The sequence below is a fragment of the Notechis scutatus genome, chromosome 15 (genome assembly GCF_049901735.1).
Source record: "Notechis scutatus isolate UNSWTSFEM ecotype Mainland chromosome 15, rNotScu1.2, whole genome shotgun sequence".
NCBI classification, from domain to species: domain Eukaryota; kingdom Metazoa; phylum Chordata; class Lepidosauria; order Squamata; family Elapidae; genus Notechis; species Notechis scutatus.
Genome location: NC_142023.1, coordinates 6,368,667 through 6,389,210, shown reverse-complemented (window position 1 = coordinate 6,389,210; position 20,544 = coordinate 6,368,667). Strand labels below are relative to the sequence as shown.

The window sequence follows — 20,544 nt, the reverse complement described above, 5'->3', positions numbered from 1 at the left end:
TGATTGAATGACAGAGGCCTCTAATTGGCGGCTGAGAAGAGACGCGTCTCCTAGTAACGGTCGCAGGAGGAAACGCCCGCGCGAATGTAGGCTGTGCGCTACGGCGACTACGTTAACGGTGCTACGTTAAGAGCGCAAGCTCCCCGCGCGCTGTCCTGTCGGCGTGGCGGTTGCGGTGGACGCCAAACAAGCCGCTCCTTAGCAACGGGTCTCCGTTGCCTTAGCAACGCCTCTAAGGCCACTGACAGCATCCTCCACAATGGAGATCCAGGGCTGTAAACAGGCCCCAACCGCCTTGAAGGACTCTAGTTTTTCTATCCTCTGCTGCTAGGCCTTCTCTCCAGCCCCGTTCTCTCCTTCCCGGTTTCCCCAACTGCATTCCCATTGTCCCCTGTGAAGAAGGATGCCAGCTGGGCAGAGGCCAAACCCTGGGCCAGGCAGCACCAGCAGGAGACTGCCAGTGACCAGCGCTCCACTATTCCTTTCAGGATTGATCAATTGTGATCAATTAATCAATTAATCAATTGTTCAGTTTCCAGCTTAATAAAGCTGCATTTTCTGTCCTGCAATGCACTACCTTTTAAGAACATGTAATCCTAACGTAGCATTAACTTCAAAAGGATAAGAATTTTTCTTTGGAGAGATGCAAAATTTCATTGTATGTACACTGTGCATATATGTACAATGACAATAAAGAATTCAATTCAAAATGCAACAGCATTCTAGAACACTCCAAGCCAAGCTTCTCACAAGAAACGGGTTCTATGGCACACGCAGCAAAATCAACAGACTAAGAAGAATTAAACCATGGTTTAATAGGAAGGGGGTCCCTGTGTTCCCCACCAGAGGAGCCACTTCACAGCCCAAGGACTCCGAAGAAAAGTTCATATACGGTGATCAGCCCATTTCCAAGGTGAGATACGGTGTATCAGCCCATTTCCATCTCCTATTCCACTTCGTCGTAAATGTGATTGTCATGTCTGTTAAACAATGAGATGGAGAAACAAAAGCCAGTATGATACGGTGCCTGTTTTTTCACACAAAACAAGATCAGTGGGGGAGACAGAATGATTTTGCACATTAAGGGACCAGAACAACATAAAATACTTTCAGCAAAGATTTCCACCAATACAGGGACTGTTCTATCTTTAGCTCCTCTTGTAATGATTCCAAACATGAAATTTGCATGCTGGATTGGCATTTCCTTCAAGCTGTCCACTACACCATCAAGTTCCCTTTCCTGACTAGTCCTACCCAGTTCAGATCCCATTAATGCAGAGGGGAAGCTTAGATGATTTTGGGTGCCAGCATGCATGGCTTTTCCCCTTGTCTATGCCTTTTAAAGGCGTGATGGTTTAAACCAACGCCCTGTCTCCTGAAACCTGCATTTCCCTCTTACCGTTTTGGGTCAAGGAGAAAGTCTTTGGAAAAAAAACCACATTTCCACACAAAACAGCTGACTCAGCCTGCCCATCTCCCGCAGTCCCAGGAAGTGCTAACTCACCCTTGAGGTGTCATCCCAATCTCTGGAGAGCGTCCCGTTCTGGGAAGGAAAGAAAGGTACAGAGCATCCTATTAGGGAAGGTGCTAAATGAGCAGAACTCAAAGGATCTGAGACAGGAAAGCAGACAGCTTCCTGTCTCCCCCCACTTGGGCAGCAAGGGAGGCAGGTCAGCAGCTGCAAAGAGGCTGGGGGTGATCAGGGGACCACCTCTTTCTTCTGATCAGAGTTACCAAAACTCTAGCTGCTCGCTGGCTAAAGGTTCACAGAGACGACATTCAGGCGCAAAGCCCCTCTTCCGCTTGGCCTCAGTTGACATGGCCGTGCTACAATTCCCCCGGGCATCTAATTGCTAGTCCCTCCTAGGCCTCTGCAGGAGGACGAGATCAAAAGAGGGAGCCCTTCTTTCGTCCCACAAAACTTACACAGCTGTAGGGTGTGACTCTTCCACCTTCTCATACTTTTTTGCTGAGGGAGGGCTGAAATACAGATGGATCCTGCTGGATGAGAGCAGTCAACCAGGCACCCAGGTGTACTGTGGTAGATACTTTCTCCCTTCTGTTCCTCCTTCCCAGCCCACCGACAAATCTACTGATGGGCAGCTACTGGACATGGAGGCTCTAGGAGTGTCCATCTGGATTCCTTCCAGGGCCAGATTAGCATTGTAGTTCTCCTCCTTGGGCCAGCGGGAGGGCGGTGGTGCGGGACGGATGCCTCCTGCAGTACCCTGCCAGCCAAAACAGGGCACGGGAGGTCCCTGCGCCTCATTTTCACCCTCCGTGGCCTGTTTTCGGGCCATTTTTCGGCCTGTTTTCAGCTTGTTTTTCAGGCAGTTTCCAGGGCCATTTTTGGACCCTTTTCAGGCCTGTTTGGGCTGGCAGAGTGCTGCAGGAGGCCATGGAGGGTGAAAACGAGGCACACATGCAGCCCGTTTTAGCTGCCAGAGGCACTGCGGGCCGGTCCTTTCATATTTTCCAGCCCAGCCCCGCAGGCTGGATTTAAGCACCCCGCAGGTCACATCTGGTCAGTGGGCCTTGAGTTTGACACCCCTGCTCTAACGCTGCCAGTTCCAGCTGTCGTCCAGTCTAGACCCAAACAGGCTTCCCTGGGAGCAGAGCACACAGGAAGTTTACCTAGCAGCTCACAGGTACAAGCGCACCTACAGACAAGCTTTATCTTAAGGGCTCAGGCACAATAGACGGAGAAAGAAACCCTGAACAATTGTTCAGTAAGAATTTCCAGTTTCTTCTAGACAAGGTCAGCTCGTGTGATTCCTTATTAAAGGATACATAGGACCAGCAGTGCCTTAGCTGTGGCCTCTCTTACTTGGAGGATTTAAAACTTCATCCCAGATCCCTCACACTCACCTGGAAAAGGGCTGAGCCGCTTCGGGGATTATGTACTCCCTCTCCATGGGGGTCCTGGAAGCAGAAAGGAAGGATTGCAGCAGCCAAGGAGAGAAGGGGACGGACCGCAAGGGTTGGGGCTCGGCAGGATCTCTGCTACCTAGAGAGGCATCTGCCGAAAGGATCCTAAGCCCAGACAAGGAATCTGCTCCCGGCTTTTAAAGAGCAAACGCATTCTGCCCAGGGCAAGTGCACCCGCCGGCCCTGTTCCCCCAGCCCCACACTGCCTTCTTCCTACTGACTTGGGTGGCGATGACGCGCTCACGTTCTGGTAGTGGAGTTTCTGACGGGTCCTGAAACGAAAAGAACACAACGAACAGCTTTTTGGGCTGCGGAGATGGACTTCCACCCGGCAACGGGTGCTTCCGGGTTAGCAGAGAAGCCTCCACGCCCCACCACCCACCCCCCGTCATCATTTCTTAAGTCTGACTTTGACTGCTGAGGACGTTGAGGCTGGAAGGAGGAATGGCCTGAGCCAGAAAGCATATCCTAACCTCCTCGCTCCTCCCCAAAAGGCTGCGGCGCCTGATTCTTCATGGTGCAGAAGAGAAGCCAAGAGATGCTCTGCTTCTCAGCAGTGGCCCAGGGCACATTGAGAGCCCGCTTCAGTCCTGAAAGGGGGCTGAAGGCCTCTTTAGTAGCCCACAAGATCCCCAAATGCTGTCAGAGAGCACGGCTTTGCCACCAAGCCAGCCCTTCTCTCTATACTGGTCTCCTGTTAAAACAGCATTTCTACCACTTGCCTTGAGAAGCCTAAACAAACCATAAAAGCAGCTCTGAAAGAGTCACCCAAGAGAGGCCCTTTTTTTCCTGGGCATCCCGTCCCGTTCTGCCCTCCCACCTTCTCTCCCTGACCCACCTGGGACCGGGATTCAGCTCATTGACACTCAGGTAGCCGTCCTCTGGGGTATGCCTGAGAGGGACAAGAATGGGCTTCAGGGCTCCAGCAGAGAAAGGGAACCAGCTCCCACTCCCATCTCCTCCTCGAATGAAGCTCCCCAATCCCACACGGGGCCCCAACTGAGACCTCTGGCTGTTTTCTGAACCAGACAAACACTTTTCTCCTCCAGGCGTCCGAACTTAATTGTGCTAATAAAGACTCTTTCAGACCTCCTTGGTTTCTGCAAGACATTCTTTCCCCAGGAGCTTTAAAGCAGTCCCTTAAGAGTGCCCAAGTGGCCAAACTGCAGAAGCTCAAAATCCACACTGGAATAGTTCCTCGTTTTGTCCGGGCCATAAAGGAAGCGCTCCTTTGAGGCCAATGCCAGAGCTGTTACTCACGGGGTGGCTGGACGGAGGCGATCAGGGCCAGGTGTCCTCATGGTCATGTACGTATGGTCTGGGCGAGGTGGGCTGCAAGTGGAGAGCAAGAGGCCTGCGTCCATCTTTGGCACACACCTTCCTTCCTTCCTTCCTACCTTCCTTCCTTCCCTCCCTCCCCGAGGCCCACTGCACCTGAAGCAGCAGACCAAACTGGAGACAAGGACCAGCTGCCTGAGCAGACAAAACCCTCCGCTGGCTAATCAGTTTTCTTCCTGATGCTGAAGTCTTCAGGTGAGACCCCACTCTTGCTCTTCGGTTACTCACCCTCGACAATCCAGATCTCGAGAGGCAAACCCTACCCCCCCCCAACCTCTGAGTGCCTGCAACGGCCCCCCCGCTTGATCTGATTCACTTACGGGATAGGAGGAAGAGTCCTCCTGGAAGGAGGATAACCAATTTTCCCTTCCTTCCCTGTTTTCCTTGAGACAGACAAAAGACACAAAAAGGGCGGGGAGCGAGGCGGAGGCAGTGAGCAACCCTGGCCTGCAAACTCAAATCCTCTGGCCTGCAGAGAGTTTGCTTCACCATCTCCATCACTGGACCCTCCGGCGGAGCCAGGAGGACAGCCAAGGGAGGAGGTGGCACCCCTGCTGCTTGCAATGAATGTCGAGCCCCAGGAAGACCTGGCTGGTTTCCAGCCCCTAGGAAGCTTCTGCAGGGGGCAGCAGGAAGGAGACCCAGAAGAGGCCCTCAGGCCTCCCTTCCCGGCCCAACAAGACTCACCTTTGTTTATCCACCATCCGCAAGACACAGACCGCCACCACCAGAAGGACCGAAGTGGAAAAGAAGCCCAAGAAGGCCAAGGCGGCCACAATCACTGCCAGGGTCCCTTTGGACAGCACTTCGGGGCAGCTGCCCTCAGCTCGGCCCACTGAAGGCACGTGAAGGAGAAGCAAGAGTCAGGGGCACGAGGGGTACCCTCCCCCCCCAAGTCTTCTGTGGATGGATGCCCTGGATCCAGGCTCCCTCCCCGTAGTTGGGGGCAAGAGGCAGAAACGGTCCTCCGAGGCCGCCTCCTGCCCTCCCGGCAGGTTCTCAGCGGAGCAAAGGCCACACCGAATTCCCCGGACCACGGGGAGGGAAGGGGTGTGCAAAAGTCCTCCCTCCCCCAAAAATCACAGGCAGCAGTGAGAAGCCCTTACTGGGAATGGAGATTTGCCGGTGGCCAGCTTCCACGTGATCCCCAGCGTCTTCGGGATACTGTTGGGATAACACCGGGTTTACAGACTCAGACCAGGCCGGGTTTGCATTGGGGGGTCTCTCTTCTTCCCGTTATCCTTCCAACCCTCCTGCTGCCAATGCCGTCACCCCCCCACAGCACCAGGGGCTGTGTTCCCCCATTTGGGAACACTGAGATTCCAAGGGGGGGAAGGACGATAACCGTGCCCCTCCAAACTGGGTTGTCGCAGAGGGCATCTCACAGCGAGCGCTCCCAGAGGCGGACCTTCCTCACAGCTCTTCGGACAATCCGCTGACTGAATCCTTCTTCGTTCTCCTTCTCTTCCTCTTCCCCTTCCTTCCAGTCATCGTTCAGTGAGGCAACTATTTTCTTTTTGTGCTTTGGGTGGAAATTGGCTGGATAAGCTCTGGAGGCCTCTACCCTGCTCATTCTCACTGCAAATCAATGAGTGCAAAAATGGATGTAGGAGATTTGGCCTGGGTTCTTCCCACCCCGTCCCCAAATCTATATTTTGTGTGCTTGTCTCCCCCCCCTCCTCCAGTTGTGGGCTGCTTTCAGATATCTCAAATTTTTTGATGCCTGCCTGGGGGCTGCAAGTGCACTCGGATTTAAAACCCAAATACTCTGCAGCATGTCTGGCTCCTGGCTTTCTTCCCAGCCCCAAACCCAAGTTGGCTGATCGGGCCCATTACTCACATGAAGCCAAGGAGAGGACGCTTATGATGAACAGGCCGGCCAGTTGCATCCTGGAGCCCTGAGCCCAACCTCTCCCCATCTCCCAGGAGCCCTGAAAGCCCCTCCAAGCCAGGCAGGAGCTCCAAGGGAGCCTCTGTGACCTCACAAGGCCCCAGAACTTTGACCAGCCAATGGGCAGCTCCAGCAGTCGCAGCCCCACTCCTCCTCCTCCTAAGGAAGCCTCAGGAAGACCACTGCCTCAGTCGCTCACCCCAAGTCCTCCGTGGCAGCCGGTGGCTCTCTGCTCCTTCTCCTCCTTTGTCAACTGCCTTTGAGGGTTCTCCAGATCCCCAGCGTCCAGTTCCTCTCGGCCTTTCCTGCCAGCCCGACTCGGCTGCAATCCACGCTTTGTGACAGGCATTTGGGGACTTAAAGGCGGCTGGGCTGATACTCAGAAGCCCTCCCGCCCAAGAGACCCAGGGCCAGTTTCCCTTTCCTTCCCAGAGGACCACATCCCTGCTCCTGGGATGGCCCACAGAGGGGGAAGGGGGAGGCCACGGCCCTCGGCCAAGGGAGCTCCCCCAAGCTTCGTTCCTTTCCCCACCTCTCCGGCTGATCACTCCTTGGCAAGAAACACACCCCCAGGCGGGCGAGGAGAAAGATACCCATCCAGCCAAACCCTCCCCCCACCAGCCCTATGCCTCCCGATATTCCGCAGAGGGGCTGGAGGGAAACGTTGGCGATGAACTGAATTGCAAGGGGGGAGCGAGCCGGCCCGATTCACGGAGGAAAAAAAATACACCGCCGTCCCAATGGCTCCAAGGGAAGCCACTTTATTATGAACCAGGAAATCCATCAAAACAAAAAACGTTTTGCTAGCAGTCTCTGGGGCCGCACACACACACTCACACACACACACACACGGCCACATGCACCAAGGCAGCACCCTGCCAGGCCATAGTCCAAGGGTGACCCACACCCATCAGGTGCCGCCCTCAGTTGCAGCTTTTGGGCAAGCGGTAGACACCCCCCGAGTAGCTGAGTTGCTGGTCCCGGACCTTCTTCTGGAGGAAGACCTGTAGCTCCTGGATGTCGATCTCGGTCACCATGGGGCCGGTCATCACGAAGATCTTCAGCATGCTGTGGATGCGTTCCAGGGAGAGACTCTCCAGGTTGGTCAGCATGGCCTGGATGTAGGTCCAAAAGAGCTGCAAAGGGGGCGGTAAGGACACAGAAACGAGGTCAAGGCAGAGATCAGGACCGCTGCATGGCAGAAGCAGGGCCCGTCACTCAGGTGCTTCTGGGATCCAGTCAGCCCTGAGCGTGAAGGCTCCCCGTTGTTGTGCCCAGACAAGGGCGGATCACGCAGCCAAGAGCCAGCGCTTAGACCTCTTAGCCTCCTCCTCCTCCTCCTCCCCCAGATGACCACCTGCAGCTCCTCCTCCTTCTGGTCCGCCTGGGAGGCCATGGCCGAATCCCCTTCCTCATCGCTATCGATCAGCACCACCTTCTCCGTCTGGTCCTTCAGCTCCTCCTCGATCACCGTGAAGGTCCCAGGGGGCTCCTCCCTCAGCACGCCTTGCTGCAGCCAGAGGGTCATCTTGCGCCGCAGGGAGGCCGCAGGCACCTTCAGAGCTTCACTCAGCTCCTCCAAGGTCCACGTGCCTGCAAAGAAGGACCCCCCCCACCCTGCTTAGGGCCCAGCAGTGCCACCCAAGGAAGGGCCCCACCCCCAAGGAGGATCTCCCAGTAGGAAACCTTCCCTCCACCTCCCTTGACGCTGCCAAATGCGTCCCCCTCCCCGTGGACTGGCTCCCAGGACCCACATCTGCGCGTGTGCGCCTAGATCTCTGAGGGTCCTCCCCTCCCTTTGCGGGAGAAGGGCAGAAGCGGGAGGCCTACTTTTGTCCTGGAAGTGCAGGATGACGGCTGCGTGCACCGGCGACACAGACAGGGAGAGCGTCCGGTCCGCCAGCTCCACCTCCAGGTTCACCAAGCCCAGGTGATGCTTCCAGTTTAAGGTCCTCATGGCCTGGGAAGAAGCCGAGAGGGAGCGTTACGGGTTGCTCAAGCTGAAGGACCCCATGTGCTGTTCCACCACAGGAGCACGCCGCAGGACGCCCTGGGCGAAGGGAGAGGAAGACGGCAAGAAAGGAACAGCCGAATCCTAGAAGGGACCCCGGGCCGTTCCCAGAGGAGAAAAGAGAAGGCCGCCTTCGTGGCTGGCTGCCAGCTGCGCACGGCTGAGCTTCCCGCACTCTCTCCTACCTTCAGCTTCTCGTACTTCTTGGCGTAGGCCTCCATGGCCTCCTTGATCTGCGCCGGGAGCTCCAGTTTCTCCTCCTTCAACGGGGGCCAGAACTCGCTGGAGAGGATGATGGCCACAAGGCTGAAGGGAGGCCTTTCCTGCTCGGGCAGCTTCTGCTCCTCATCGCGGATGTTTGCGTTGATGCGCCGAGAGTCTGCCATGTCCTGTGTGGGAGAGAGGGAAGGAAGTGGGGCGCCCGAGCTCGCCTGGACAGGCCACCGTGGGGCCGAGTACCATCAGCCTTCGGAGGGACCAGGGTGGCCTGGAACACCTACCTTGAGCATGACCTCACAGTAGTGCATCTGGGCCTCTCCGAAGCGCAGCTTCAACAGTTCCACATTTCGGATCTCCCTGAAGCGAGAAGAAGACAGGACTGTTGCCGAGGCCTCTGCTACTCACCTCAGAGCCTGCGCTCCTGCGGAAAAGCTCCCCTGCCCCGGAGGAGAATGCCCCACAACCCTCCTTGTCCCTGGCCGCAGCAGAGCGAAGGGCGGCTTTCTGGCCTCACGGGGCTCCCTTTGCTGGCTGTGCCTCAGGGGACTTGGGTGCCTCTCGGGCCTCACCTCTCGGCGCTGTAATTGAATTGATGCAGCAAGCGGTCAGCCAGCAGCGTCCGGTACTCGTTGATGAAGAGGTCTTTGCTGCCGTAGATGCTCACCAGCAGGCTGATGATGTCCGAGGAGCGGCGCTTGGAACTGGACTTCCCTGGTCAAAGGTGGGCGTAATGGGCAGAGGCCAGAAGCCTCACGGACCCGGTTCCCGTCTTCCCCAAAGCGCCTTCCAACCGCAGCCCCAACTCACCGGGATCGGCATCGACCGGATCGGGCACCCAGTCCTCGGGTTCAGAGGCATCGTCCTCGCTCTCTTGGCCATTCTCCAGCGTCACCGGGTCGGCTTTGGAGAGCTCATTGGCCAGGTCGGCCGATCCTTCCGCATCCCCCGTCAGGCCGGCCACAATCTGCCGCACGGTATCCTCCCTGGTCCTAGGGATGTGTGTGTGTGTCTGTTGTGTGGCTTATGGTCTGCCACCCAACCCTGACGCCACATCATCTGGAGAGGCGCCCAACCAGCCCCCCGCACCTCAAGTACTTCCGAATGGGCTCACAGGCCACTTCCAGGATCACCATGGAAGAGTCCAGCTCCCGCAGGGCTTTGATGGCAGAGATGTAAAGGGTGATGATGTCTGAAGTGTTCACCCCTGAAACAAGAGAGCGGGGAGGCTAGTTGCAAGGCTGAGAAGAGGAAAGGGGGAGGAAAAGGGGGGCTTTGGTGCTTCAGAGCCGCCATCACCCACCGGGATGCAGGAGCCGCAGTTCCAAGGCGCTTTTCAGGGAAGTCAAGAGCTGCTGCCGCTGGTTGGTCCTTTCCAGGCAGTACTTCAGGTCTTCCACGGCAGGCTTCGACTCCGGGAAATCTGCAGGAGGGAAGGAGGGAGCCTGAGGAAGGGCAACCCAGCGCTGCGCCTGCTCTGCAGACAGGATGCTCAGGTGGGTGGGTGGGTGAGGGGGCTGCCAGGCTCACCGCGGATGATGCTGAAGAGCTCCTCGATGCGCATGCTGGCATACAGGCGGTAGAAGAACATCTGGACGTGGCAGCGCCATCGCTTCAGGGTGCTGCTGGCAGCCGGGCCGGGCAGCCCCACGGCGCTTTCTTGCAGAAAGACTCGGCTGAGCCAGCCGATGACCTTGTCGATCCACTGGGGCAGGGCAGAGAAGGCGCGACCCCTTAGCGGGGGAGGTCGGAGGGCAGGAAGATGGGTCCCACGATCTCCCACCTCTCCTCGCCCGCCCGCCCACCTCTTGGAAGTCGCCGAGGAAAGAGCGCTCGTACTCGCCCCGGCAGCGCCACTCCACGCGCTCCTCGATCATCCCGTGCAGGACGTGGGTCACGGCGTCGGCGCTCACCCGCTCCAGCAGGTTGAGCTCGTGGCTGGAGGAGGGGAGACAAAAGACCCCGCTCAGAAGCCTCGCCGACCCCCGGACTCCGCCCGGCCGCCCCTCTCCTCCGCCCCCCGGTACCCACAGGATGGCGTTGAGCTGCTGGAACTGCTCCATGGCCAGCGGGCAGCAGCAGCGCTCCTCCCCGCAGCCGCAACCCGCGCCGCCGCCGCCGCCGCCGCCCGCCTCCTCCTCGGCCCCGCCGTGCTGCCGCATGTAGATGCGGAAGCTGCGCCCGTAGAAGCGGCGGACGGCCTGGCGGAAGTCGGCGGGGGCGCGGAGAAGAGGACGGCGCGCAGCAGGGCCCCGGCTCTCTCGCGCGGGACGCCCGGGCAGCAGCGCCCCGCCGGCCGCGCCCACTCCTCCAGCAGGCCCAGGCCGCGCAGGTAGGGCTCCAGGCGGCGGCGCAGGAGCCCGAAGGCCTCCAGCAGGCGCCGAGGACACGGCGGCTCCCCGCCGGCCCGGCCCCAGAACTCGGGCGCCAGCCGGGCCTGCAGGTCCCGCTGCAGCACCTCCAGCAGCCACTCCTCCAGCGCCGCCAGCAGCCCGTGGCGAGCCAGCACCGCCGCCGCCGCCCGCAGCTCGTCCCCCGCCGCGCCGCCGGGGACCCCGGGCCCTCCGGACCCAGCCCCAGAGCGGCGGCCGGCACCAGGCCGGTGCTGAGGGCGTGCCAGGCGGCCGAGAGCTCCATCGCGCGGGCGGGCGGGCGGCCGTTGGAGGAGGAGGAGGAGGAGCCGCCGGGCGGGAAGGCAGCCGGGCGGAGAGAGCGGCGGCGGCGGCGATGACCCAGCAAGGCGCGGCGCTGCAGAGCTACAACAACGAGCTGGTCAAGTGTAAGCCGGGCTGGGGGGGAGGTTTGAGGCGGCGGCGGCGGGGGTGGGTGGGGGGCGGCGGCGGGAGGCGCAGTTCCCGGGAGGCCCTGAGCCGCGCTGCGCCCTCCGCAGGCATCGAGGAGCTGTGCGCCAAGCGGGACGAGCTGAGCCGGCAGATCCGGCAGGAGGAGGAGGAGAAGGCCAAGCTGCAGGGCGACCTCCGCGTGCTGACCGAGCGCCTGGCCCGCATCAACGAGACCCTGGCCCACAAGATGGCCTCCCGCAACGAGTTCGACAAGACCATCGCCGAGACCGAGGCGGCCTACATGAAGGTGAGAGAGCCCGGCCCTCCTTGCTCCCAGCCCGACCCCCCCAGCCCAGCCCAGCCCGCCTGACCGAGGCTCCCCTTTCCCGCCCCGCTCCAGATCCTGGAAAGCTCGCAGACGCTGCTGAACGTGCTGAAGAAGGAAGCCGGGAACCTGGCCAAGGCCACCGAGTCCAAGAGCCTCCCCGCCAAGGACAGCTGAACGGGGGCGGGTGGGGGGCGCTTGGGGAGCACTAAATAAAGTGGATGCATTTTTCAAAAGACTCCTGCAGCTTTCACTTGGGGGGGGCAGGCAGAGGGTTTGCATGGGGGGAGGCTGGGGCCTTTCCCAACCCCCTTCTTCACACACACACACACACACACACACACCTTGCCCCCTAACGCAGGTGGGCAGCAAGAAGGAAAAGGAGTTTCCAGCAGCTGCACGACCAAGTGGCTTTCTTTGTGGGACACAGCCACCCAGATCCTCAGAGGAGGGAACGTGGCATTTTTATTATTAAATTTTACCAGCCACCCATCTCACCGTTTGAGGCAACCCTGAGCCCTGAGGGAAATTTGGGCGGTGCTGACCTGGCATCTTGGAAATGGTGGGTGGCTCCTGCAGTGCAGGGAGAGCGAAGGGACAGGTAGAGGAGGTGGAACCTGTAGCTGCGGCTTCCCTGGCAGCACAGAAAGGTAAATAGAAACAGCAAGGAAGGCTTCCTCCCTGCACGGTGTTTGCTCTGCCTAGAAAGCGAAGCCCAATTATATTTTTGCCTAGCGAATAGAGGTTGGTCTCCGCCATCCAGCTTCTTTTTCCTCCAACCTTCTATGCTTTCATAACTCCCCTGATCACGAACCCAGCAAAATGGCCAGACGCTATAGGAATCCGCAACTGAACATTAAGAGGGGATCTAACTGCAGGTCCACGTTGGAATTCTGCACACAGATAATAGCGATTGCACAAAAGAGCCAAATAAATCACCCAACAACAATTGTGAAGAAATCACTTGTGCGGTTTAATGAATCTGGGAAGCCCAAAGTGACAGCATTCGAGGGCAGAAGAGGAACGTGTACAGCAGTTTCATTTCTCCAGGCGGATCTGGCGGAGTGTAAGATCAAGGCCCCAGCTTCCTCCATTAACAATTAAGTGCAAAATATACAAGTGTCAATTAGCTTGCTTTGATTTAAGATAGTAAAGAAAAAGAAGACAAACTCCAGGTTTAAAACTTGGTCCTTTCACGTGTGGCTGAGCCCCTTACATAAACACACACAGCATTCTGCTTTTGCTTGGAGTGTAGCTGAAATGCTAATGGAGAGTGTTTCACTTTGGTTTCCACAACCTGAATGCGGTGCTAGCTAGTTAATCTGTATAATCCTCCTTCAGATGGTCAGACCAGCAGCTTTGCTCGAAAATATGAGAGCAAAAGGTTATCACTGTAGTTGGAAGAGGAAGGATCAGAGAGCCAGGAGTCTCCATCCGTTCTCCAAAGATTCAGTGAGTCAGGGCTGAAAAACTTGGCTCCAAGCGCTGGGCAGCAGTGACGCAGCACCGAGTGGCACAGCAAGTAAAGGATTGGCCACCTGACCTAGAGCTTCGTTCAGACACGGGAACTCTTAAAAGCCTGTTACCAGCATTTGGGGTCTGGCAAGCAAAAAGTGCGCAGCTGAAAACAAGACTATAAGGATCACACAACTGGCCAACTTTCTACAGGATTCCACAAGAGGCATCTAATGGGATGATGTAGCTGCGCAGCTGAGCTTCTGCACCATTTGGTCCTAGAAATGCAAGCATCAGATTAGGAGGGTGCATGTTTGCCATTAGCCCTTTTGGGAACTGGAATCTCCTTTAAAGTAAACAGAGTCCACTAGTACAGTTAGTCTTTTAAAGGCAACGTTATTTGTCATTATTTGCCAAGCTGAAAAACTCAATGGCCACTTCTGCTAAGTGTTCGGAGCATAATTTCCCCAAGGTGAGTTCTCAGGCAATATTTTCCGTTAGGTTACAGCTTGCTTGCTTGTTTGCTTGTTTGTTTGTTTGTTCGGCACCCAGCTCATCGCTGAGCCATCTTGTGCACATCTGGCTGGAGGGAGCAACTCAGCCTAGTGGCTCAACAGCGGTCTGAGCATTTGGCGGCCCATTCAGCATCTGGCCACCTCAGGCGATTTGTTTTTCTCAGAACAGGAAGGCTGCAGGTAACACACCCACCCCCCAAACTGCCAAAAACGAGGTGCATTTGAACGTGAGGCCCTCCGGGGCGCCTCAGTACCTGAGGAGGGAAGAGAAGTTTGGCTTTGTGTGCCACCTTTGTCTCTCCAGGTATCTGGCAGGGCAAAGGTGCGAAGAATATATTCAGCGGCGCTCAGGACTCAGAAGTAGAGGGCAGGTTCGCTACTGAAGTCAGACAGGTGGCTTTTTTCGGCAGGGGTGAGCTGTGAGGAGACAAAGATAGCTGCCCATGCTGCTTTCTTTTTCTTTCCAGAGAAGAGAAATGCAGAAAAGCAAAGCCCTCTGTGTCCCATTTGCTAGAAAGGGCAGCCATTCAAAACTGGAATGACGCTGAGTTTTACCTGTACCACCAGCCGAGCTGCTGCAAGCACAGAACTTTGCCTGCCGCCTCTGCTTTATTGCAGAAAAGTTTTATTTTGTTTGTGCATTAAGCAGCTGCCGCCCACTGGTACATCCCACCCCACCCCAAGGCTGCAGGCAAAAGGACAAGAACACGCCTGCCCAAGTCTTACCATGACCTGTTGCTCCGGTTGGTCAGTCTCCTGTGGAAGGGCTCCGATGGTTGAAGGCAGCTTCTGGTACAGTTGCTCCTGCCACTTGTTGAAGCGTAGGGAGTGCTTTGGAGTGTAACCTGACAAACCTATCAAAAAACATGAGCAGAAGAGGAAGAGGAAGATGGGGTGGCATGAGCAGAGATTCCACTGAGGAATCCCTGAGGCTGGAAAGTCATTACCCTCTGCAAAATCTCTACTGGACATCAAGAAGGACGTGGAAGTTTAAAGTTTCAACTTCCTGAATATTTTTTGTCTTTCTTTCTATTTTACTGGGGACGTTGCCGTTTTAGCTGCAGGTGCTTAATACCTACTCCGTTTCTGAATGTGGAAAAGTACGGGATAATAGTGCCATCGCCTCGCCCAACCTCGTTCCAAAAGTGACATCATGATTGGGGATCTGCCATAGCTTCAACCCAAAAGGTTTTTGAAATAGGGTAGAAAAGGAGAGGCTTACCTGAGTTGATTGGGTGCGAGTTGACAGTACTGCTCGGATGAGGAATGCGAAAGGCAGGCTTCTCATCTACTTCTGTGGCATATTCCTCTTCCTCCTCCTCCTCCTCCTCCTCTTCCTCCACTAAGGAGCTCTCAGATGGATATTCAAACATGGTTTGCAAGCTGGTCTCATTGAAGGATATTTTCATCTGAAAGAACAGTAAGAAGTTGCTTTGCAATTCTACCGCAAGTTTCAGGGAGGCAAATTTCTCGCTTATTCCAGCTGGAATCCTTCACTATTTTTATCTGATTTCTATAGCCACCTATTTCAACAGGTGACGAGAGGGAATCAACAGGCAGACAAGAACACTTTTGAATGCTTCAGGAAGTTTCCCAAGAGGATACAGAGCAGATTCATAAGCCACCTTGTCATATTTATTGATATCCCACCTTATTTTTTACAAATAAGGCAGCGAGCATAACCAACTCACCTTCCCTACAACAATAACCCTGTGAGGTGGGTCAGGCTGGCCCAAAGTCACCCAAATGGCTTTCATGCCTAAGGTGGGACTCAAACCCAGCATTTATTCTCTTTCTAGCCTGGTACCTTAACCACTCGGCCAAACTGAACGTATAATTTTTGCTCCATTTTAGAACCTCACATCATCTTCACCGTCACCACTTAAGAGTCTTGTTCTGAAGCAGCTACTTTAAAAATAAAGTAACTTTATGTCCCAAACAAAAGCAATCTTGTTTAAAAGAAACATCAACGGAGAAGCTAAGACTACAATGCTCGCATATGGCCAGTAATCCAATTTCAAGCATTGAAAATAAAAAAGCAGAAGGGTAGTTCTCCAAAGTCTCTTCTAAGCTATGGAAAATACATCACAAACTGCAACCTGCAACCCACAAACTGCAACCTGAGGTCCTTGTGGCAATGGCCAGGTGCCTGGTGGTCCCATTTGCAGAGTTTCAACAGGACAGAACTAGAACTTTAGGAAAGCAATCTCAACACTGAGCTTAAAGCCTTATGAAATCAATTCACGCAAAAAGCTTTTCAGTTTGTGTAAGCATCCACAGCGCCCAGTGGAAAACTTTTGTCGTCATCAGCGTAGAAGCCAATGTTTCCTTGATTCTCACACTACTTCCAGGTGTTTCCTTATTTGTCTCTCCTTGGATCATCATTTTGCAATTCAAATGCAAACAAACACTGGGGCCAAAATGCCAGAATGCGCCTGTTGGAAGAAAGAAGGCCGGTAAAGTGGATTGCCTTTCAGCCTGTAATCAACACCCCGAAGGATCCTGCAAAGAAGAGCAGGATCAGGTGCCACTGGGGAGATCCAAGTTTCAGACACTTGGGGAAAGTTTGCTAACACTCTCTCTCTCACACACACACACGGTTTCTAACTCAAAGTATCTCCCCAAAAGGGAAGATACTGCAAATATTGGAACAGCAAGCAAGTTAAAACTTTTGACTGTGGCCAACTTCCACAGTCCACCAAGTTTTACTTTAAACCGCCTTGGACCAAGAACAAGAGGTCTTGGGTCCAAGCACATCCTCATTCTGGGAGGACTCCTCTCTTTCACCTCGTTCACAGAGCTCCTGCAAAGAACTACAACCGCTACTTGAACTCCAGGTAGAAGGGCAAGAGAAGGGCAATCTTCATCACCAAGAACTAACTGCAGTCCTTTGAAAGTAGTCCTCTTTGTATGAAGTTGGCAGGCTGTTTTCTGGCCAACAGGTATCCTGTGGACATAAAGTAATTTCCAGGAATGTTTTATTCTGACCGGAACAGCCAATCAGGTCACGTTTAGCAGCTCTTCTTCCAGCAGGGCCCTCTCATCAATGCTCCTGTGTTTTCTTTGTTGATAGCAACCTGAGCTCCCAGGCCAAGAGCCAGTAACTGACCAGAGCAGGAGCTGAACAAAAGGAACACAAAAGTTCTTCAAGGGGCAGGTTTCCCTCTGGCGACTTCGAAATATAAAAGCCAACCTCAGCTGGGACAGGGGGAAGCCCTTCCACAGCTGGAAAGGGAGGGGGAGCTCAATAGGCAACCCATTGAAGGACAAAGAAAAACTGGCACTAGCCCTCAACGAGGTGGCACTGGGCGGTGGGGGACCTTCAGTGTAGGGGAAAAAAATACTTTGCCAGCTAAAAACAGAGCAGCAATGTCTCAAAGGGAACTTGAGCTGCAAGGAAATGTATACATAATCACCTCCTCCAGCCCGACCCTTGATATTGCATAATAATTTGATCACTTTTACTTCACTTTCCCACCCTGCCACACCCTGTTAGAGGAATCTGTACCAATGGCAAGTCAATGGCATGAATCAGAAGGAAACAGACTCTGGTTGGGTATGAATTGGTTTGGGAAGTGACCCCAGCCTAGCACTGGCCCAAAAAGCAATTGGCCTGCATTGCCCATCAGTTTCTAAGCAGCTGTAATCTTGCAGAACACAGGAGTGTGAAAAGATAGGAAGCCACATTTGCCCTCTTTAGCCTGTCATCTTGAACCCTGATCTGTATGTATAGACTATAACTCTTTCGCCAAGAGAAATTTTTTTCCCCCAATAAAAGCACAACTTTTAAAGTTCACTATTATTGTTTTTTAAAAAACTTTCTAAACATAAACAATGCTTGTTTGCATAGGATCCACCACCACCGAATCACAGCGCAGCACCGAAGCGCCCTGGGACAAGGAGGGTCCTTATCCTCCACCACGGATGAATGAAATCAAGCGTGCAAAAAACCTTTCCAAGTTCTTGTTTGCGATTTCACACAGCTAGCTCTGCCCTTGCATTCAAGTCTGGCCTATTTATACCGTGAGCTACTCAGAGTGAACAGTGGCGCATCATGTTCCCCGGGCTCCCTAAAGAACCTATGAAATTGAGAGGCCCTACGGCAGTTGCACATCAGCAACCCAGCACTCTTCGGTCAAGTCCTGCTCACCTCCGCACGCTGCAAAAATTCAGCAGAAGCATAACCGAAATAAGGACTGGTCAGCCACTGTCAACTGGTTACCTTTTTGCGCCGAATACCCGATTTGCTCATGCAGGACTTATGAAGAGAAAGGTAGCCGCCAATCACTTCGATCTCATTGACGGTGGGGTAGCGTTTTTTGAGGCGACCGGATTCCTGCTGGAGGGCTCCCATCTGGCCTTCCCTTTGGCTTTGGTCCTCCTCCTCCTCCTCCTCCTGGACCCAGGCTCTGCTGAAGGGCTCCGGGCTGGCTGCGGGGGGCTTCCTTTTGGGCACTACGGTGAAGGTGCTGGTGCGGGGAATGGAAGCAGCAGGAAAGGGCCTGTAGGTGGGCAAATCAGGGTCCTCCGTCAAGGCACCTTCTCGGGGCACATGGAAACCCTCCAGCCTGGGGCTTAAGACTTTCAAGGGCGGCATGGCTGCCACCAAGTCCTCGTCTATGTAAGTCACGGGCACCGACTTCTCCTCCTCCTCCTCCTCGGGGGCAGCAGGCAGGGCCTCTGCGGGCGGAGGAGGGCCAGGGGGCTCCTCTTTCCGATGGGGCACGAAGAGGAAGGAGTTGCGGGAGTTGAGGCGCAGGCTGGCCAAGGCGCGCGCCTGGAGGTCGTGAGCAGCGATGGCGGCGAGATCGGGCTTTGGGGCCGGGCGGATCTCGAAGGAGCAGCTGGAGCTGAACAGCGGGGAGGGCCGGCTGTCCAGAGTGGCACTGGACGGTGCAGGCGGCTGGGCCGAGGTCTCAGGGCGGCAGCAGCCTGGCACTTTGGCTTCCCCGCCTCAGCTTCTGATGGAGACAAAGGCGCGGGGCTCCGGGAGGATGGCACGGCTTTGGAGACAGCAGCCACCCCGCGCTGGCCGGCACTGCTGGCGGGAGGGAGAGCGACGACCTCCGCCGCCTTCGCAGGCCCGTTGCTGAGCGCGGGGGCGGCTGCGAGGCCGGCGCGGTGTCCCCGCGGATTCACCACGAAGGAGTTGGAGCCGATCTTCTGCAAGAAAACGTTGCCGCCGCCGCCGCCGCCCTGAGGGCCGGGCGAGGGGGCGCCGGGCGGCGGGGGGCCCGGGCGGCGGAGGCACCGGCAGGGCAGGGCCGTCGCCCCCTCGCCCGCCCTTCCCTTGCGCCGCGCGGTCGAACTTCTGCAGCAGCCGGCTGACCAGACCGGAATCGGGGCCTTCGTCGAGCGGCGGCGGCGCTTCGGGCTCGTAGACGACGACTTGGACGGCGCGGATCTCGGTGACCGGAGGAGGAGGAGGAGGGCCGCGGCGGGCGAGCAGATCCCGCAGGGGGCTCCGACGACCGAGGGCGCCGCCTTGCGCGGCCTCCGCCGGGTCGCTGGACTCGATGATGAGGATGTTGTCGGCGCGGATGGTGCGGATGCCGGGCATGGCCCCGTAGAGCTGCAGCAGCTGCGCCAGGGCCGGGGACTCGGCAGCGGGGGACGAGGGGGAGGAAGCCGGCCCCGGGAGCTCGCAGGCGCCCCGCCGCCGCCGCCGCCGCTGCTCGCTCTCCAGGCGCATGAAGGGGTTCTCCCGCAGCGGGCCCAGGCTCTCGGCCACCACCGGCCCGGCCTCGCGTCCGTCGGGGCCCTGGCCGGGCCGCGGAGCAGGAACCCGGCCGCGCTCCAGACCCATGCCGGCCGCCAGTTTGGCCCGCTTCCGCTCCAGAAGGGCCAGCTTCCAGGCCGGCGCCTCGGCCGCCGCGCCCTCCCGTAGGCCGCTCATGGCGAGCGGGCAGACTCCCACCTGGCCGACCGGCCGCCGCCGCCGCCGCCAGCCACTTCCTGGGCCCGCCGGCGATGGCGCCGCCCACCGGCCGCGGAGGAGACGCCCTTGGCGAGAGGCCACGCCGATTGGCTGCCGCGAAGGAATCCCGCCTCGGCGCCAAGAAAAACGATCCCGATTCGCCCGTCGCGAAGTCTCGGGGCGTTGCTGGATTTCAGCGTGGGAGCCGCGTCCGTCTCAGTCGACAGCGCCATTCATTGGACGGGAGGCGGGACAGCCCGCCCAGTCGATTGCCGAGGTCTCCCATTGGTTTTTTTTCGTCAGGTAAAGCGGAACGCTGGTTGCTGAGGGCTTGGAGCGGAATGGCGCTCTTCGGGCGGAGGCCACTTCGGCCGCGGCGCAGCGCTAAGCGGGAAACGTCCTTAGGCCTAAAGGCAACGCTCCGTACAATCCCGTCAAATTAGACACGCGTCCCGTCCCCGCACTGCGCTGGGCAAAAAGCCCCGCCCACGCGCGCGCAAGCGAGGTCTATTGGGCAGGAGTCGCGTCTTTTGGAGAAACTCGTCAACCATTGGTCGGGAGCCTTCCTCCCGCTAGCTGGGGATTCTGGGAATTGGAGGCAGGCAAGAATGGGCTACCGGGGAGCGATGTAGCACAGAGGTCTCCAACCTTGGCAACTTTAAGACTTGTGGACTTCAACTCCCAGAATTCTCCAGCCAGCTGGCTGGAGAATTCTGGGAGTTGAAGTCCACAAGTCTTAAAGTTGCCAAGGTTGGAGACCTCTGATGTAGCAGCCTTTTCGCCTCCCAAATCTCCGAGGCGGCTTTCCTGCCTCCGCCGCAGCCCTTCTGCGGGCGATAGGGTAGAGCTACTCGGACAGAACTTCCCGTCTCCCTTCTGGGCCACTTGCCCTCCCCACGCTTCCTTCCTTCCCTGGGTCGTGTCTGGCCGTCTCCACACGCTCTTAAGAGAAGCTGAGAACGTAACCCATCCAAACCTGCCATGCAAGTTTAAGGCTGCACTGGGTTTGCCTGCAAGACTAGTCCGCCCGAATTAAAATATGGTTATTTCGTTTTTAGGGTCGGTGTATTGTGAGTCCAGGCAATTGGGTTAATTAAATACACCGTGTTCCAGCGGGCCTTGAGTCAGCATATTGCCCAAACAGTAATTAGGACTGCAGAAAAAA

At 56.5% G+C, this 20,544-nt stretch overlaps 4 protein-coding genes across 11 annotated transcripts; 1 reads left to right on the top strand and 3 right to left on the bottom strand.

The window, feature by feature from the left end:
• Positions 1-795: 795 nt before the first annotated feature.
• On the bottom strand, positions 796-6,757 carry LOC113424705 (uncharacterized). 8 transcript variants are annotated; one of them, XR_015745400.1, is made up of 12 exons: positions 6,357-6,757; positions 5,675-5,844; positions 5,373-5,430; positions 4,954-5,101; positions 4,587-4,649; positions 4,189-4,260; positions 3,767-3,820; positions 3,173-3,200; positions 2,869-2,922; positions 1,927-1,980; positions 1,505-1,543; positions 796-980 (listed from the first exon to the last, which is right to left on the bottom strand). XR_015745400.1 is itself a non-coding variant. In XM_026686537.2 (12 exons), the coding sequence occupies exons 2-12, from the start codon at positions 5,837-5,839 to the stop codon at positions 947-949; spliced, it is 792 nt and encodes a 263-aa protein (XP_026542322.1). In that variant the 5' UTR covers positions 5,840-5,844; positions 6,357-6,757; the 3' UTR covers positions 796-946. The 8 variants fall into 8 exon arrangements, 3 of the variants coding, with proteins under 3 accessions (XP_026542322.1, XP_026542321.1, XP_087800038.1); XM_026686537.2 differs by having other exon boundaries at positions 3,150-3,200; XR_015745397.1 differs by having other exon boundaries at positions 943-980; positions 1,927-2,228.
• A 131-nt stretch (positions 6,758-6,888) lies between these two features.
• ANAPC2 (anaphase promoting complex subunit 2) lies at positions 6,889-11,021 on the bottom strand. Its single transcript, XM_087943911.1, is given in 14 exon segments — positions 6,889-7,293; positions 7,515-7,750; positions 7,988-8,117; positions 8,354-8,557; positions 8,669-8,744; positions 8,957-9,098; positions 9,195-9,376; positions 9,474-9,591; positions 9,688-9,807; positions 9,915-10,089; positions 10,190-10,322; positions 10,416-10,611; positions 10,614-10,955; positions 10,958-11,021. Coding segments are annotated over 14 exon segments (2,331 nt in total). The 3' UTR covers positions 6,889-7,080.
• Positions 11,022-11,085: 64 nt separating this feature from the next.
• SSNA1 (SS nuclear autoantigen 1) lies at positions 11,086-11,728 on the top strand. Its single transcript, XM_026686538.2, has 3 exons — positions 11,086-11,163; positions 11,275-11,474; positions 11,568-11,728. Exons 1-3 carry the CDS (start codon positions 11,112-11,114, stop codon positions 11,667-11,669), a joined length of 354 nt encoding a protein of 117 aa, XP_026542323.1. The 5' UTR covers positions 11,086-11,111; the 3' UTR covers positions 11,670-11,728.
• Positions 11,729-12,441: 713 nt separating this feature from the next.
• Positions 12,442-19,386, bottom strand: TPRN (taperin). Its single transcript, XM_026686531.2, is given in 6 exon segments — positions 12,442-13,879; positions 14,189-14,316; positions 14,685-14,871; positions 17,685-18,383; positions 18,386-18,679; positions 18,681-19,386. Coding segments are annotated over 6 exon segments (2,049 nt in total). The 5' UTR covers positions 19,359-19,386; the 3' UTR covers positions 12,442-13,816.
• Positions 19,387-20,544: the final 1,158 nt, after the last annotated feature.

Bases quoted from the DNA above. Each gene is read 5' to 3' on its own strand.
- LOC113424705 (XM_026686537.2), bottom strand. From the start codon at position 5,839: ATGAGCAGGGTAGAGGCCTCCAGAGCTTATCCAGCCAATTTCCACCCA. The intron at 4,261-4,586 runs GTAAGTGAATCA...CTCCACTTGCAG, and splicing joins AGGACTCTTCCTCCTATCCC to CCCACCTCGCCCAGACCATA. The intron at 981-1,504 runs GTGAGTTAGCAC...ATTGTTTAACAG, and splicing joins ATTGGGATGACACCTCAAGG to ACATGACAATCACATTTACG.
- SSNA1 (XM_026686538.2), top strand. From the start codon at position 11,112: ATGACCCAGCAAGGCGCGGCGCTGCAGAGCTACAACAACGAGCTGGTC. The intron at 11,164-11,274 runs GTAAGCCGGGCT...CGCCCTCCGCAG, and splicing joins CAACAACGAGCTGGTCAAGT to GCATCGAGGAGCTGTGCGCC. The intron at 11,475-11,567 runs GTGAGAGAGCCC...GCCCCGCTCCAG, and splicing joins CCGAGGCGGCCTACATGAAG to ATCCTGGAAAGCTCGCAGAC.